Source organism: Prunus persica, chromosome G1 (genome assembly GCF_000346465.2).
Source record: "Prunus persica cultivar Lovell chromosome G1, Prunus_persica_NCBIv2, whole genome shotgun sequence".
Classification (NCBI taxonomy): domain Eukaryota; kingdom Viridiplantae; phylum Streptophyta; class Magnoliopsida; order Rosales; family Rosaceae; genus Prunus; species Prunus persica.
Genome location: NC_034009.1, coordinates 9,713,947 through 9,731,531, shown reverse-complemented (window position 1 = coordinate 9,731,531; position 17,585 = coordinate 9,713,947). Strand labels below are relative to the sequence as shown.

Sequence of the window (17,585 nt, the reverse complement as noted above, 5' to 3'; positions counted from 1 at the left end):
GCACTAAGTATTTGTAATTAGTACTTGTAACCTATAGGTATATTGTAAATGATGGTATTCAATCTTCTATCTTGTAAGCCTATAAATAGGTGGTTCTACCAAAGATTAAGGGATGAATAAAGATGGTGAAGCTTTATCTTTAGCATATCACTTCTCTCTACATTTTCTCCCTCTAGTTTTATAACACGTTATCAGCACGACATTGCTCTTGGTATGTTTTCTTTCTCTGAATTTTCTTTCTTCTTATATGAGCTAGAGTCATCACATGGTATAGAGTTTCTTTGTACTCACCATCAGACTTCATCATGCTTGTTTAAGAAAAAAAATTTCTTTTTCTTATTACACATGAATATAATGCCATGTTTTTGTTTTTATTTGTTTGTTTATTTAATTTTAAGTATGATCTTAATTATTATGATGAGTTTGAATTATACAAAAGATTAGGGGCCCGAAGTTCCGTGATCCTCATCATATAACTAGATTAGGATATAGAGTCCTTTTGATTGAATCAGAACTTGAAGTTCTTTGATTCCAAATAATTGAGGGCGTGAAGTTCCGCGAATTTAAAGAGCACATAAGGACATAAAACTCCTCGATTTTGTATTAATCAAAATCAGAATTCCATGAGGCCTACATATGTCAAGAACTTGAACCAGAAGTTTCGAGTGCATATACATCGATTTAAGTATGAAGTTCAAAGCACAACTATTAATTCAATTTATTTAGATCTACGTATTCGTACCTGAAGTTTCGAATATATATTGATATGAACCTGAAGTTCATAGTTTTTCATGGATCTTAATACTATATATGAACTTGAAGTTCATTACTTATTTGTGCCTATATGAACCTGAATTGGTTGGAAATCCAATTCTTAAACTTGTAGTTTTATCTACATATTGAATCCACATTCATATTGGATTATCTTGGAATTTCATAATCTTTAATTGATTTATTTTATTCCTTGTTTATACCACTTTACTTATTTTATTATATTTTATTTTATTTATGTTAGGTTATTAATTAATTTCGTTTTACAATGGTAATGTTTTGTATTACCGCCCCAATATTAATAGCCAGAGGCGTCTATTGGAGAAACTTCCTACTTTCTTTTGTGGGTAGGAAGTTTATGATGTTATGAACCAAAAGTTCTTGAGGCCCCAATATTACACAACTATTATAGTTGAAGATTATGATGTCATGAACTAGAAGTTCATTGACCGAATAACTTTTATGTTGTGACATGACTATCTTGGCAATCCATGTCCCACAATGATGCATAAGATTTTTATAAATTTGTAAGGACATCGTTTAAAGACTCAAATTATTGTCTTGTCCAACAATATCATTACAAAGAACGCTCACAAATAAAAGCTGTCATAAGATCATCTCAGTCAAAAATTGACTTTGAGCCATCTTTTCTGAAATAATTCAAAGGGATATTTGTGAGCCTATACAACATCTAATTATGGATCACTTCACCAGTTTTACTGAATGTGCCTACTAAAATGGTCACATATTTGATAACGACTGTGAGTTTATTTTCCTACATTTTGAGACAATTTTCCCGCCGTTAGGGGGAGAAATGACAATTCCTAAAGAACGTTGTGAAATAGTGTTGAATCAATCCGCTTTTGTCTCATCAAGATAATGCATATATAAGTTGTACATATGCTAACATGGATTGATATTCTCGTATCACAATCCATTAACATGGTGACTATATATATAATGCATGCCTGAAGCATGTCAGAAATATAGGTTCTAAAAACTTAACTCCCTAGAAGTGGAGATTATTTGAAAAATTCAAGCCCTATAAAAAAATAACGCTCTATAGGAGGTTATGATCCACATATTCTAAATAATTCATTGTAAAAGAGGTGTTTGTCCCATAAGTGACAACATAAGCCCCTGAAGAGGCATTGGTACCCCAAAGCAATGAGATGATTATAAATTATGCATGCGCATGCACATAAGAATTGTGGGACCACAAATTGATGATACATTTGGTTTATTAGTAGCTACTACAATCATCAAGGGCTATGATTATATTAAATCACGTTTCATGAATGTCGACAAGTTAAGTGATTGGCCAAAAATGGAAATAGGCAATTCCATTTATCACTAAATAAGAAGAGTTGGATATTGAACCTATAACTCAAACACCAAATTACAAATGCTCAGTATGAAGGTTACGAATTGGTGTTTGTGAAGTGAAATAAGATCACTAATATGACATAAGGTTTCCTGGGAGAGACATGTGGTTTTAGTCTCCAATCTCATCGTAAATGCATCTACATTTCTATAAGTGCGGTTGTTACTTTAACGCAGAACTTATAGTATGTGTTAAATGCATATTTATTAAGACTATATGGTACATGGAAATCCGCAAAGCTCATGAAATATTTGAGATATATCGGATGAAGCAACCTCTTGAAGGATATAAAGTACCACAATATTCTTAATTAAGAGTTAACACTAAGAGTTTGAGTATTTTGAATTCAAATTTGATATTGTTGTAACATATTCTAACTACTAAATTAGTTGTTGATACTCCTAAAGATTTCAATCATTTGAAAAGTGAAAAGCAGGTTGAATAGTGTGATAGATGATCATGTATGAAGACAATGTTGCTTGTATTGCTCAAATCAGAGAAGGAGAGATATTAATCAGGGGGAGATATCAATCAGGGGGAGCATCCCAATTCTACTACATTCAAGGCGGGCGTTGTACTCTTTTTCCCTTCGACTAGGTTTTTGTTCCACTGGATTTTTCCTAGCAAGGTTTTAACGAGGCAATATAAGCTCATCCAACACCATATCAATGATTCAGAAGAAAGTTTCACTCTTTTTCCCTTCGCTTTAGTTTTGTCCCACTGGGTTTTCCAAGCAAGGTTTTTAATGAGGAAACAATGTCATTGTATGGTGGACATCCAAGGGGGAGTGTTGTAAATACATGAGTTGGTGGATGACCACCATACCTCTTAATATTCCACCGTTGGATTTTATGTAACCTATGCACTAAGTATTTGTAATTAGTACTTGTAACCTATAGGTATATTGTAAATGATGGTATTCAATCTTCTATCTTGTAAGCCTATAAATAGGTGGTTCTACCAAAGATTAAGGGATGAATAAAGATGGTGAAGCTTTATCTTTAGCATATCACTTCTCTCTACATTTTCTCCCTCTAGTTTTATAACACATATTAATTTGTGTCGATTATTAATTCAACAATTATATATATATATATATATATATATATAAGATGAACAACATATCACATCTCCAAATATAATCATATCACGAAACATAATTGTACCAGCAAATATAATCATGCTTTTCTTGAACACATCACCAAATATTTGCATATTTATTCATACCATCCTTTTAAAAAATATTTTTTTGATACTTATTATTTTTAAAAATTATTTCTTAAAATGTATTACGATCTAATTATGTAATAACCTCACAAATAATACTTGGTTTTATTATTTTTGTGGAAAATTTTATAAGTTGTGTGACTTTATTGGGTATTTTATGAATTTGGTTTGATGTAAAAATATTAGAATTAAGTGAGTTTAATCTCAAATTTGGACTAAATGCCCTTATGATTAAGTTTATGATTTTTTTTGAATGAAGTAGGGCCCGTTTAGGCCCAGCCCGGCCCGATGGGCTTTCTCAAGCCTGGCTAATGGGCCGGACTTAGGCTTTGAATTTTCTAAAAAAACTTGGCCCGACCCGGCCCGATATTTTCTCTCTCCTCTTTAAAGCCCGGCCCAACCCAACCCAGCCCAAGCTCATTAAATTTAGGCCAGGCTAGCCCGGCTTGACCCATTGATGAGCCCTAACTGTAAATGTGGATGCGGATTAATTGTTCAAATTTTCATCCCAAATGCTGCATGAAAAAACATTCCTAACTACAATAGTGAGCAGTGGGTGGCTCCATCTCTAACTCCTTTGGGAGCAAGTTCCTCACACCAAAAAAAAAAAAAACAAAAACACATAAAATGGTCAAATTTATTACTGCTTTTAGACAAGCACCCATTTAGATTCCTTCTTACTCAGTCAAGTTGTGCTCTCTCTCCTCCCTGCCCAAAACCATGCTCAGCACGGGGCAAAGTAAAGTTTCCCTAGCATGGGAAGTGTACGTGTCGAGTTCTTATTGGCAATTTGAGATTCTATACGTGTTGAGTATGGAAAGTTGTGAATAGATATAGAATGTGATAGAATTCGTAAGAAATGTGCAGGAATATTTTTGAAGAAATTTTGAGATATTTATAGACATATTTTAGGTTTTTTAAAATTTTTAAAAAAAAAAAGAAGAAAAGAAAGCCAACAACGACAAATTTGAAAAGAAAAAAAAATTTGATGCATTTCGAAGGGTGCTGACCTCCCAACGGTAGGAACCAATTGTTTAAAATTTTTTTATAAATATATTTATATACATTTAAAATGCAAAAAGAGAAAAAAAAAAAAAGAAGAAAAAAAAGGAGAAAAAGGTAACGGCTAGCTGATGCTAGCGCACCTTTAATATAAGCCTTTGGATCTGGAGTTGTACGAGATATTTCATGCTCTCACCCATGCGTGATACTTTCTCTTCTTGGGCAACACATACTCTGGGTCCACAAAAAAATTTGGCCTGGGGTATAGCTGGGTTACAAGTGGCCTGGTTGGAGGGCTAAATGGTTAAATGTGGCCCTCCAAATTTGGCCAAATATTTTTTAGCCCGTGGTTGAAGATGAGTTTTGCATTATTTTAGAGCTACATTTGGCCTATGACCCATGACTGGAGATGACCTTATTCTACCAGCCTAAAATTTAATTTATCCCACCCATGCCTACTAATGACAATCATGCCACACTTGCATCCAAAGGCTCACATCAAACCAAGGCTCATAGCTCATCTAACAATACACTCAAGGAATAGAAGATAAGACGAACTAATGAATTCAATTCTCTTGGACTATTCGAGGACATTCTTGTGTAGGACATCTATGTAAAGTTCTCTTTAAAACGAAAAGTATTTCCGTCTTGTTCTTACATTTTTAGCCTACTGCCAACTTCTTTTTAATTATGTATATATATATATATTTTTTATGAACAGCCTACGGCTAATTTTCCCTTCATTGATAACCCTCTTCACACATAATCCCCTTAAGTGAAATAAATAAATAAATAAAAGAACAAATTGGTACGATGCAGTAGTTGCACTTTTATGTTTCATTCTACGGTGCGTACATAAGATAAATTTAAAGAAAAATTAGGTTTTAGACATAATTAACTTTATTAATTAGTTTGTAAGATATTGGATATTTTGGTTTTAGTTTTAATACCTAGGAAAAAATTACTATTTTGGATTAGCCCAAAGAGAGGCCCAGATTCGTTGGCCCATTTGTAAACCTATACAGTAAATGACGCTTTTGCCCCTGAATGTTTAAACAAGGCGCGACTTCTCTGTTTCGTTTTCGTTCTCGTTCGTTTGGCAGCAGCTTCGTGTTCTTCTCTGTTTCGTCTTCGAGCTCAGTTGTTTGGCAGCAGATTTCGTTCGTTTGGCAGGCAAATTTCGTTCGACGACGAGCAGCAACGACGACGAGCAGAAACGACGAGCAGCAACGACGACGAGCAGCAACGACGACCAGCAACGACGACGAGCAGAAACCACCACCAACAACGACAACCACTGACGACTATCGAAGCGATTTTCACTCTCTTGGGAAAAAAACAGTAAGAAAATGACCCTCTAACACAGATTTGTCTTCGATTTTAGGGATTACACATTTTTGCTGTTGTTCTTTATGCAATGCAGTTTTTGGAAAAATGGATGAATCGTTGGATTCAAAACTACTCTTTGTTTAGGTTTTGCTTCGTTTATAGGGATTAACCATTCAAAATCGTTGGATTCAAAATTTCAGGTTGTTTGTACTAAATTTTGAACCAGAAACTGCAATGCAGTTTCTGGTTCCATAATTCAATTTCAGAGTGCTTTTTGCTAGGGTTTATGGGAATATTATAACTGCTCATGAAGTCAAACGTGTTTTGATATTCAGTACTGTCTTTGCATTTTGATTTCTGGTTGTTTGTAGCAAATTTTGAACCAGAAACTGCAATGCAGTTTCTGGTTCCATAATTCAATTTCAGAGTGCTTTTTGCTAGGGTTTATGGGAATGTTATAACTGCTCATGAAGTCAAACGTGTTTTGATATTCTGTTTTTGTTTGTTGTTTTGTTTGCATTTTCAAGGCTAATGGAGGTGTGTGTCATTGCCAAGTGCACATATAAGTCGGAAACCATCATGTTTTCAGTTTCATCAGAGTCATCCATGGTTGATATTTTGAAGACTTTGTGTCTGAGGTTTAGGGGTTTGCAGTTGGGTTGTTTCACATTACGGTATTCGGTGCCCAGTTATCCGAGTTGTTTTCTAGAAACGGATAGCGATTTGGACTTGATGAGGACATTTTTGTTGATATCAAATGAGAAGACTGTTGATATTTTAGTGAAGGATTTATGCGGGAGCAGTGAATATAGTGGTGATTTTTGTGTAAATAAGGAGTTGATAGCATGTGAAAAGGGCGAGTCGTCGTGTTCTAGTACTGTCGAAGACAGAAACGAATTTTTGGGCAGGTCGAAGAGAGCAAGTGCTAAGCCTTTGTTGTCGAATGAGTGGGAGACATACATACATCATGTGGGGCAGAAGTTTGACGGTGGTGCAGAGGAGTTCCGGTTGAAATTGTGCAAGTACGCTCTTGAAGTAGGATTTAATTTTGAATATGCCGGCAATGACAAGAAGCGGGTGGTTGCTGTTTGTTCGAATAAGAAATTGGAGGGTTGCAGCTGGCGTGTTTATGCTTCTCGTTGTGAAGCTACTGGCAGTTTTGTAATTCGGACGTTAAATAATGTTCATACATGTGCGGGTCGGATACGGGAATCAAAGAGTAAGATGATGAGGTCTCGTGTGGTGTCCTCCCTCATTGTGGACAGAATTCGTGCAAAACCAGAGCTGAAGCCAATTGAGATTATACACGAGTTCAAAGATTATTATGGTATAGACATTTCATACTACCACGCATGGTTTGGCAAAGAGTTAGCTAAATTGGACGTTCACGGTGATGAGTCGAAGTCCTTCAACGAGTTAGTGTGGTATGCGGACGCCGTAAAGGAAACTAACACTGGTTCTCTCTGCACTCTTGATTGTGAAGCTGGAATTAATCGCTTTCGACGGTTTTTTGTGTCTTTTGGCGGTTGCATTGCTGGATTTCAATATTGCATACCCTTGTTGTTCATTGATGCTACGTTTTTGAAGAGCAAGTACAAGGGGCAGCTTCTGTGTGCTTCGGGAAAGAATGGAAATCAAGGTATGGTTACTGTAATGTATTGCAGATTTTCATTTGTTGCAATTTTAGCAGAAACTGCATTGCAGTTTCCCTTTTTTGAGCAGATTTGTTTTCATAAACTGCACTGCAGTTTCCTTTTTTTGCTTATACTTGTGCTTTTGGTTTTGTTTTGCAGGGTTTTATCCTCTAGCTTTTGGAGTTGTTGATTCTGAGACAGAGGAGAATTGGACTTGGTTTCTTCAACATTTGGCTTCTATATTGCTACCGATGGGGAGAGTGGTGACCTTTTTCTCGGACCGCAATCTAGGTTTGTTAAATGCAATGGGGTTTGTGTTTCCCGGATGGCCTCATTCTTACTGTTATTATCACCTCAAACAGAATTTGATATCAAAGTACCCGAAGTCAGGTTATGGGAAACTGCTCCAAGACCGTGTTATCAATTTATTTAGTAGATGCGCATATGCTGTTACGGAGGAAGAGTTTAAGGTAGCAATGGAGGAGTTGGTGATTGTTGGGAGTTCGAAAGTGAAGACATTTATATCTGATTTGTCTAGAGATCACTATGCCAACGCATTTTTCAAAGGAATGCGTTATGGGGAGATGGAAAACAGTTTAGCGGAGTCCTTTAATAATTGGGTTGGTGTGTTTCGAGATTTGCCGGTGCTACCTTTGATAGAAGGGATTCGACAGAAATTGATGGTATTGAATTCTCAACGAAGAATTGAAGCGGAGAAGTGGACAACAGTTTTGTGTCCGGAGATGGAGACTAGACTCTGTGAAAATGCGGAGGCCGGTAGGACTTGGGTAGTTCGTCGTTCTAATAGCACTATTTTTGAAGTATTTGCTGATTATTCTGTGATGGTTGATCTCGAGCAAAGGACTTGTTCTTGCCGTCTTTGGCAAATTGACGGTTTTCCTTGCACACATGCAGTGGCTGCAATCCTAGCAAAGAGAGATTCAGTTTATGATTACGTGGAGTGTTACTACAAAACCGACTTCTTTCGAAAAGCCTATGAGAGTCCTATTTTTCCTATTCCAGATATTGGGAAAGGATTGGGCAGCAATGGTTCTGCCGCTGGAGTTGTGCTTCCGCCAATTACAAAGAGGCCAGCCGGAAGACCACCAACAAAGAGGATCAAAGTTTTTGGTGAATTTAAAAGGCCATTGAAACGCAGTCGGTGCAGTGTTGCTGGGCACAATAGGAAGACTTGCAAGGCTATTATATGAACACTCCTTCTCATTTGACAATTTTTTATTTTAGATATGGTTTAGCGAATATATAGTCAGTTTCTGCGTTGCACTTTTTGCAAAAACTGTATTGCAGTTTTAGTTGCTTGTAATTGGCTACACCGCGTCTAATTGGATATTGTGATTCTTTTTTGAAGTTAATGAAAATTATACATTTGTTTAATGAGTGAATATTCGTTTTCGACTGCCATTCAATGCTTGTTTTCAGATTTTGAGCAGATTTTGTTGCAGAAACTGCATTGCAGTTTCTGTTTATTTCAGATTTTGTTGCAGAAACTGCATTGCAGTTTCTGTTTATTTCAGATTTCTGTTTATTTCAGATTTTGAGCAGATTTTGTTGCAGATTATGAGCAGAAACTACATTTCAATGCTGACCTACTTAAATGTGTTTTGAACAAAGTTTTAGTACTTTGATTATGGCTTTGGCTTTTGGGTTCTTTTCACATTTTTGGATATTGTGATTCTTTTTTGAATTTAATGAAAATTATACAATTGTTTAATGAGTGGATATTCGTTTTCGACTGCCATTCAATGCTTGTTTTCAGATTTTGAGCAGATTTTGTTGCAGAAACTGCATTACAGTTTCTGTTTATTTCAGATTTTGTTGCAGAAACTGCATTGCAGTTTCTGTTTATTTCAGATTTTGAGCAGATTTTGTTGCAGAAACTGCATTGCAGTTTCTGTTTATTTCAGATTTTGTTGCAGAAACTGCAGTGCAGTTTCTGTTTATCTTTTGGGTTTTTTTCACATTTTTGGATATTGTGATTCTTTTTTGAAGTTAATGAAAATTATACAATTGTTTAATGAGTGGATATTCGTTTTCGACTGCCATTCAATGCTTGTTTTCAGATTTTGAGCAGATTTTGTTGCAGAAACTGCATTGCAGTTTCTGTTTATTTCAGATTTTGTTGCAGAAACTGCATTGCAGTTTGTTTGTTTCCTTTTGGTTTTGTTGCATCCTGTTCCAAGATTATATTACAGTTTATGCACATGTATAGGAAATATGTTCTCATATACCATAACTAGAAATATTTACAAACATCCACAAGAATTAAGATACATATTGTCTTGAGTTAACGAAAGGCAAATCACTAGAGACGATTAATTACACAGTTTTTGTGGTGTAGGAGTTTTGTGACATATTGTGCTCGATATTCATTCATGAATTTCTTGTCCACGCTTTTTGGAATGGGCTGTCCTTGTGCTATTTTATCCATATAGAACATGACGAACATGCCGTAATCCAATCTGCAAATGAAATACGAGATTAGTTTTTTTTGCTTTTGAATGATTTCAAACTGTAATGAATAGTTGAGTAGACACAATTCTTACGAAGATGCACTTTGTTGAGCACATTCCATGTCATCCTCAAATGGAAACTGCAATGGATTTTGCATAATCCATTTGAGAGTGAGTTCTTCATTTGGAGTCAAATCTTTTTGTACAAGTGTTGGGGGCCCTTCCTTTTGCTTCACAAGTGTTGGTTTTTTTTTTGTTTCTATGAACACTCGTGCTTGAGGTCTTATATATTCTAGCCACCCTTCAACAATATTAACCTGTTTAAAGAAGAAGAAAAAAAGAGAAAAAGAAATGGTAATCAGTGCATTGCATATTATAGTTTTGGTCTGAAATTAGGCAGTATGTATAATACAGAAACTGCAATGCAGTTTCTGTTTGTGTTTGTGCTGAGAAATTAAGACAGTTTCATTCCACTTACAAAGTTTCGAGCAATGTCAATGCACCTTTCTTCTTTTCTACGTCCCAACGATCTAAGTGGATTGTAGTGTCTCCACTTTCGTTCATTTTTGTGAAATGTGAGAAGTGTGAAGTGGAACTCTTCTTGTGAAATAATTGGGAAGAAAAGAACATTGCATTTCCCGAGTTTTTCAAGTAAGGGTTCATACAGGAACCTGTGCCAAGATGGCTCTAGGAAGCTTTGCATGTAAGCCTGATATCACAGAATGGCAATTTGTTAGTATATATTTTTTCGAAAACTGCAGTGCATTGTCTGTTTAAACAATTTTGAATTTTCAAAATAATACTTACCCAAGTCCATGTGGACATGTACTGTGGACTCTCTGTCTGCATGGGCTCTATTTTATCCTCCTCTATTTGGATATAGGCCTCAATGACCTGTTTCACATTGATTGGAGAAAAATGGAATTATAAATGGGGAATATAGGTAGCACAAATAAAAAATACAGTGCAGTGTGTGTTATAGAATTGGTAAATACTTACGTTTTGTGACAGTTCCAGGTCCCATACAATATCTTTGAGATCATGGTTTGTCACTTTCTCATCATTGAGTCCTGCCCAGAAGATATCACTGTGGATTCGAATACATGAAATTCACAAGATTTGTTTTAGTTTAATTGTAATTAAAAGATGAAAGAATTGTTATTTTGGAATAGAGATGTTACCGAAGTTGAGTGCTTAAGTAGTGTTTTTCAATGCTTTCCCTGTCCGGCTTTGGAATTTTCTGCCACACCTTTTTCTGACCCCATCCTAGTTTTTTCTTTGTTTGCTTTTCTTGTGCTTCATCTTCATCACTTGATTGTTGTAGATCCACAGGTATTGAATCATGAAGGCTCGTTCCTTTAGGGGGGTCAGGAATTGGATTTGTGGCATCGGGCTGAGATGCCTCTTGTGTTAACTGCAGATTGAAAGGAAACTAATTAGAAACTTCATTCGATAAAACAGAAACTGCAATGCAGTTTCCATTTCTGTAAAGCAGATAACACACTGCATTGCAGGAAACGGAAACTGCATTGCAGTTTCTGTTTCTGCAATGCAGAAAATAGAAAAAAGCAGCAGCTTGAACTGCAGTAATTGCATACCTCCTCGGAAGAGATAAGCTTGAATTGTGGTAGTTCTTCATCATCCTTTTTTGCCTCCTTTTTTGTTTTCTTATTTTTTTCGTACACATAGCAAGATGCTTGAAGCCTCTTTCTTTCTCTGTTCTTCACCCTTTGTACTCTTGAAGGAACATCAGGTGCTGGAGCATCTTGCTTCTTCTCTTCTTCTCTCTCTTCTTGTTGCTTTTCTTCTTCTTTCTCTTCAACTGGTTGTGTTGGTTGTTTTGTAGGCAGATCCATCTCCATTTCAAAGATTGTTGGGTCTGACAACAAGCTTTCAATTTCTGCCTTGTACTTTTCTTGAATCTCCTTTTTCTTGGCAATCTTCTCCATGTCAATACCAGTTTCCTTGCCTTCCAATTCTGCAATCCTCCTTTTCAGATTTTGTATTTCATTAAGCTGAACTGTAGATTCCACTGTCATGGTGGCAGTCACACATTCTTCATTATCTAATTTCTCTATGTATGTTGCCAACTCCACTTCCAGCTCCTTTGATCTCTTTTCTGCTTGGATAAATATATCCCACAATTCCTTCATTTTCTTCTCACTGTCTTCATTCTTTTCATCCTTCCACAGTTGTAATCTTTCCGGGCAAACGAAGCTAGGATCTTGTTGTTGGCGGTAGTTGATTTGGTCTGTCATGGACTTCACCAAGAGGTCTTGAATTGCATCATCAGGTTTTCCCTCATCATCTTCTTTTTCTTTTTCCTGCATATTGAACAGAAACTAATTAGAAACTGCATTGCATTCGAGGAAACGAAAACCGAAATGCATAATTGAATTGCATCATCAGGTTTTCCCTCATCATCTTCTTTTTCTTTTTCCTGCATATTGAACAGAAACTAATTAGAAACTGCATTGCATTCGAGGAAACGAAAACCGAAATGCATAATTCACTGTTTAGAGATTCTTATACCTTGTCAAGAGGGTCTCCCTCTTCTCCGGTAGTTTTTCTCTTTTTATATGTTTTCAAAATACCCTGTACAATGAGATTGAATGATTCAGAAACTGCATTGGATAAAATGCAAACTGCAATGTAGAAAACACAAACTGCAATGCACTGTATACAGATTTCAATTACCTTCTCAACAGTGTCTTCCTCTTCCCTGGTAGTTTTTCGCTTTTTAGGAGTTTTGAAAATACCCTGTACAATGAGAATGATTTAGCATGGATTCACATTCAAGATACATTAAAACAGAACATGCGATAAATTGCATACCTCGATGTCATTCAAGTCCTTTATTTGGTTGAATCTTGTGTGGAGTTCCACAAGACTCCATCTAAGAATGGCAGGAGTTTCTTTCTTCTTGCCAAGGATTGGTTGTATGATGTTTGTCCTCTCACACAGTAGAAACTGCACAGTTCAAAAACAAGATATATCAGAAATTAAGTTGGAAACTGCATAGGATAAAACAGAAACTGCGTTGCAGTTTCCATTTCTGCATTGCAGTAAATGGAAATTGCATTGCACTAAATGGAAACTGCATTGCCTAAAACTCAAAATGCATTGCATAAGCCACTGTTTACTTACCAATATTAGGATAGTGCAACCCGAAACAGCTCCTATAGAGGCTTCTCCTCCCTTCTTTGCTTTTGCTTTTGCTTTTGCGGTCAAGGATTCATTCATGTAGTATGAAACAGCTCTTGCCCACGAATAGCTTGAAAGTGTGTCTAGATTCACGCAGTGCTCAAATAATTTCCAATGCAAAGTAGATGAAGAGTTGGCAAAAAGGAATGTCATGCACAGCAGAATCAATATTAGGCTGACCACCTCCTTGTCGTAATCAACTTCTTCTTCTTCTTCTTCTTCTTCTTCTTCAGCTTCTTTCCTTTCTTTTCCTTTGTTCGTTTTTTTCTTTTGCTCTGTCTTTGCCTTTTCTTTCTTCTGTTGGTTTGCCAAGGCAATTGTCTTTTGTAATTCTGCTTCTACCTGGTTTTTTGAAGGTTTTCCCTTTTCTCCAAAGTGCCTTGTTCTGAAGGTAGCAGTGTACCTATCATTGACAAGTTTGACAGATTTGCCTTCATTTGGCAGTCCTAGAATCTGAGTTACTGCATTGCTTGTGATTTGGAATGATTTGGTTCCAAATTTGAAGGACTTTGTATCCGGATCAAATGTCTTGAGCAGCTGTGCTAAGTCAATGTCCGACTTATTCATGTTATTCATGTCAATTCTCTGGCGGTAAAACAGCTCGATCAAGTTCCAGAAAGGGGTTTTCTTGAGAAGCTTCTTCTGCCTTTCATTGAGCTTGTCCTTTATGTCTCTAATGATGCTGTTGAAAGCATAGGCATTGCACCGAAATTGGACATAGTCCGGGTGCTTTGCTTTCCGATCATAGTTTGGCTTTGGCTTTGTTTTGATCCTTTGAGCCATCGTTTTGATTCTGCGCTTTGGTTGGTTTTCAGCTTCATTCTTTTGTGATGACATTTCTTGTTCCATTTTGTGATATGCACTGCAGTTTTTGTGGTCAAAATCTGCAACAAACAACCAGAAACTGCTGCTCAAAATTTGATGTGAAAAGAAACCAAAAGGCAAAAACAGTAGCTAAAACTAATATCAAAACACATTTAAATTCATGAGCAGTTATCACATTCCCATAAACCCTAGCAAAAAGCACTCTGAAATTGAATTATGGAACCAGAAACTGCATTGCAGTTTCTGGTTCAAAATTTGCTACAAACAACCAGAAATCAAAAAGGCAAGAACAGTAGCTAAAACGAATATCAAAACACATTTAATTTCATGAGCAGTTATTACATTCCCATAAACCCTAGCAAAAAGCAATCTGAAACTGAATTATGGAACCAGACACTGCAATGCAGTTTCTGGTCAAAATCAAAGACAAACAACCAGAAATCAAAATGCAAAGACAGTAGCTAAAACTAATATCAAAACACATTTAAATCATTAGCAGTTATCACATTCCCATAAACCCTAGCAAAAAGAACTCTGAAATTGGATTATGGAACCAGAAACTGCAATGCAGTTTCTGGTTCAAAATTTAGTACAAACAACCAGAAATCAAAATGCAAAGACAGTAGCTAAAACTAATATCAAAACACATGTAAATTCATGAGCAGTTATCACATTCCCATAAACCCTAGCAAAAAGAACTCTGAAATTGATTCGCTAGGGTTTATGGGAATGTGATAATTCTGGTTCAAAATCGAAGACAAACAACCAGAAATCAAAAGGAAGAAACAGTACTGTAACCTTCGTCGGTGTAAAACCTAAAATCGAAGAGAGTACTGATTCATTTTCTTACGGTTTAGCTTCGGTCGTCGTTGGTGGTCTTTGCTCGTCGTCGTTGCTCGTCGTCGTTGCTCGTCGCCGTTCTCGTCGTCTTCGTTTCTGCTCGTTCTCGTCTTCGTTTCTGCTCGTCGGTTGCGTTTTTGGAGTGAGAGACGAAAGGTCGCGCGAAACCAGTTTTTGAAGTGATTAAATCTGAGTAGTGTCGTTTTGTGTTGTGTTTTGTGGGAATGTTATGTCGTTTTGACAGTTTTAAGTTTTGGTTTATAATTAAATAAATTGTATTTGACAGTTAAGCACAATGGCACATGTAGTAATTTTAGTGTTGTTGGATGTCCTTTTGGTAAAATTAGGTGGCTTTGGTTTTATATTAATTAAGCAAAATTCAGTATCTTTCTTCCAAATTAGTTAAGTTTTTTATGGGTTAAAACTAAAGAACCCATTTAACCCACCCCTTTTTAAAATCCCAAGTCTTTCCCTATGTACGCCAAAGCAATTATAAAACCCTCCCAACAACGATGGTGTGTGGTGGAACACATGGATGGCTCCAGCTAAATACTTTCCGAACAATCTTTCAGAAAGTGCTCCAAATGCTCTATTGAAAGAGTCTATTCTATTTGTATATTACTGTTTCTAGCCTTCCTCATCAAGGAGTAAAAGATTCCCCATCATGGCAATAGGTTGCCACTGCCCATTGACAAGTTTAATTTTTTTTTTCTCTCCCCCCTCTATTTTTTCCCTTGCTAAAACTGCGGTGATAAGGTTTTTTTGTTTTTGTTTTTATCTTTGTTTTTCCATGCTAGCTACTAGAGGTGGGCATTCAAATCGGAAAATCAAAAAACTGAGCTGAATTGGACAGAAAAAACCTAGTTGACCAAAAACCGAACTGGACCGATTTGGTCCGATTCCAATTCCAATTCTTGTAGTAAAAAAAGGGAACTAAATCAGCTTAAATACATATTATTTATTTATATAATATTAGCCCAAACCCAATTTTTTCTCCAAGCCTAATCTTTCTTCAAGCGCAAAAAGCTCTTCCAAGCGATCAAGCCCAACTCCAAGCCCTTTATTTGTTTTTCAAGCCCAAAAAATAAAATTTTAATTGGAATTTATATAGAAAAATAATTAAAAATAATAATACTAATCTAGTCCAAAACTGGACCGAATCGGAATCAGTTCAAACCAAATCAGTTAGTTTTATAATTGTTTTCACTAAAATCGGACCGAATTGGATTGTACCCACTCCTACTAGCTACGACGTCCATGACAAGTTATTTACAGTGTGTGAGATGGACTTAAATTTTGACGTCCAGTCACTCACCTCTGTGTACTCTTTGTTTCTTACAGAGCAATAGTTGGCCTACATACCAAAAATTCAAATTCAGACATTTTTTTCTTTTTTTCTCATTTGCATTTGGTTGAAAATTGAAACGTGAGGACCATGCTTGCAAGGCTTGTCTTATGTTTTGCTTTCTGTTTACTTCTTTTCTTGAGCTCTGTCATTTAACAGGTTTTGAATTTCTTTCTAGTTTCTACTATTATATATTAACATCACTACTACAAAAATGAAAAAAGACGGTAGTGAAACAACGACGGAAGAAATAAATACCGTCGTTGCGTTTAGAAAGACGATGGTAATAGAAAACCGCAATGGACCAATAACTTAAACATCTCAAAAATTCAGATCCGACATGGTATCTTTAAAACACGATGCCTCAAACTTAAAAAGCGTTGTCTTATGAAACATGTTATTTCCAATTATGACACTTAACCCTAAACAACAATAGTAGGTATAAAGCTACCGACATAGACATTAAAGACGACGTTTTACCTAGACTGCAGCCGTGTTAACTTGTACTTAACCACGAAGATAATTGTCGTCATGACGTCGTATGAAGTTCTCTTATACTACGATGGTAGTTATAAAATTACTTTCTTGTAAAGTTATAGTCAACCAACAGCATAACGACGCCTAAATTTAAACATATCCATGTCGCTCTTTGACTATTTTACAATGTGTCTTTGTAAATAAACGGTCGTGGTAAATGTAATTTACCATGTCGTTATTGTAGAATATAGTGTTTGAGTTTATTGTACCTAACCATGGTGTAATGAGCGTCGTATAATATTATAGGAATCCACATTGCTAATTTCGTAATAAGTGCCGTATTAATTTAATATACCACCGCCGTAAAAATAAATTCATGACGTATGAGAAGAAAGTAAAAGTCTAAATTTAAGATTTAATTTCTGTGTTTTTATAGCCCATGACGACGGTAATTGGAAATACCGTCGTTTGTATTTCGGTTATACGATGGTTGTTTTGTAACTACTGTCGTCTGAAATTTGTATTGCCTTTTAAGATTTAATTTCTGGGGTTTTTAGCCGACGATGACGGTTGTTGGAAATAACGTCATCAGTATTTCCGTTATACGACGACCGTTTTGTAACTACTGTCGTCTGTGTATTGCTTTTTAAAGATTTATTTTATGGTCAAACAAACGATGGTAGATCAACAAAATTACATGTAATATGTAAAAACACAACAGTTTATATAAAAATGTCGTCTGCAATATAATTTTTAGGCTTATTTACTAAATGTACTAAATGAAATCGTCAGAGAAAGGCAAATGAGATCCCAAAAGATATGAAATCGTACCAATGAAAGCTATGTACTAAATGAGCGTTCCTCATCACAATCGAACCACCAATTTGAGAAAGACAATATTTTCAATATTGGTGATGTATGTGTCATCAATCCAGACCTTCAGAGAGATGAGAGAGACACATACATACTAACATTCAAATTATTGCCTCCCACCCAAATCCGGACCTTTAGAAAGGTGAGAGAGAGCCAAGGCCTGAAGTGACGACGGCAACCAAGGGCCAGAAGTATGCGACTTG

The 17,585-nt window shown here is 36.1% G+C and overlaps 3 protein-coding genes across 3 annotated transcripts; 1 reads left to right on the top strand and 2 right to left on the bottom strand.

Moving 5' to 3' along the window:
- Positions 6,245-8,558, top strand: LOC109950237. The gene is made up of 2 exons (XM_020568524.1): positions 6,245-7,352; positions 7,507-8,558. The coding sequence occupies exons 1-2, from the start codon at positions 6,245-6,247 to the stop codon at positions 8,556-8,558; spliced, it is 2,160 nt and encodes a 719-aa protein (XP_020424113.1).
- Positions 9,838-11,084, bottom strand: LOC109946677. Its single transcript, XM_020555212.1, has 5 exons — positions 11,000-11,084; positions 10,818-10,905; positions 10,626-10,712; positions 10,297-10,527; positions 9,838-10,135 (listed from the first exon to the last, which is right to left on the bottom strand). The coding sequence occupies exons 3-5, from the start codon at positions 10,665-10,667 to the stop codon at positions 9,908-9,910; spliced, it is 501 nt and encodes a 166-aa protein (XP_020410801.1). The 5' UTR covers positions 10,668-10,712; positions 10,818-10,905; positions 11,000-11,084; the 3' UTR covers positions 9,838-9,907.
- Positions 11,123-12,697, bottom strand: LOC109946652 (RING finger protein B-like). The gene is made up of 4 exons (XM_020555106.1): positions 12,654-12,697; positions 12,516-12,578; positions 12,351-12,413; positions 11,123-12,142 (listed from the first exon to the last, which is right to left on the bottom strand). The coding sequence occupies exon 4, from the start codon at positions 12,074-12,076 to the stop codon at positions 11,264-11,266; it is 813 nt and encodes a 270-aa protein (XP_020410695.1). The 5' UTR covers positions 12,077-12,142; positions 12,351-12,413; positions 12,516-12,578; positions 12,654-12,697; the 3' UTR covers positions 11,123-11,263.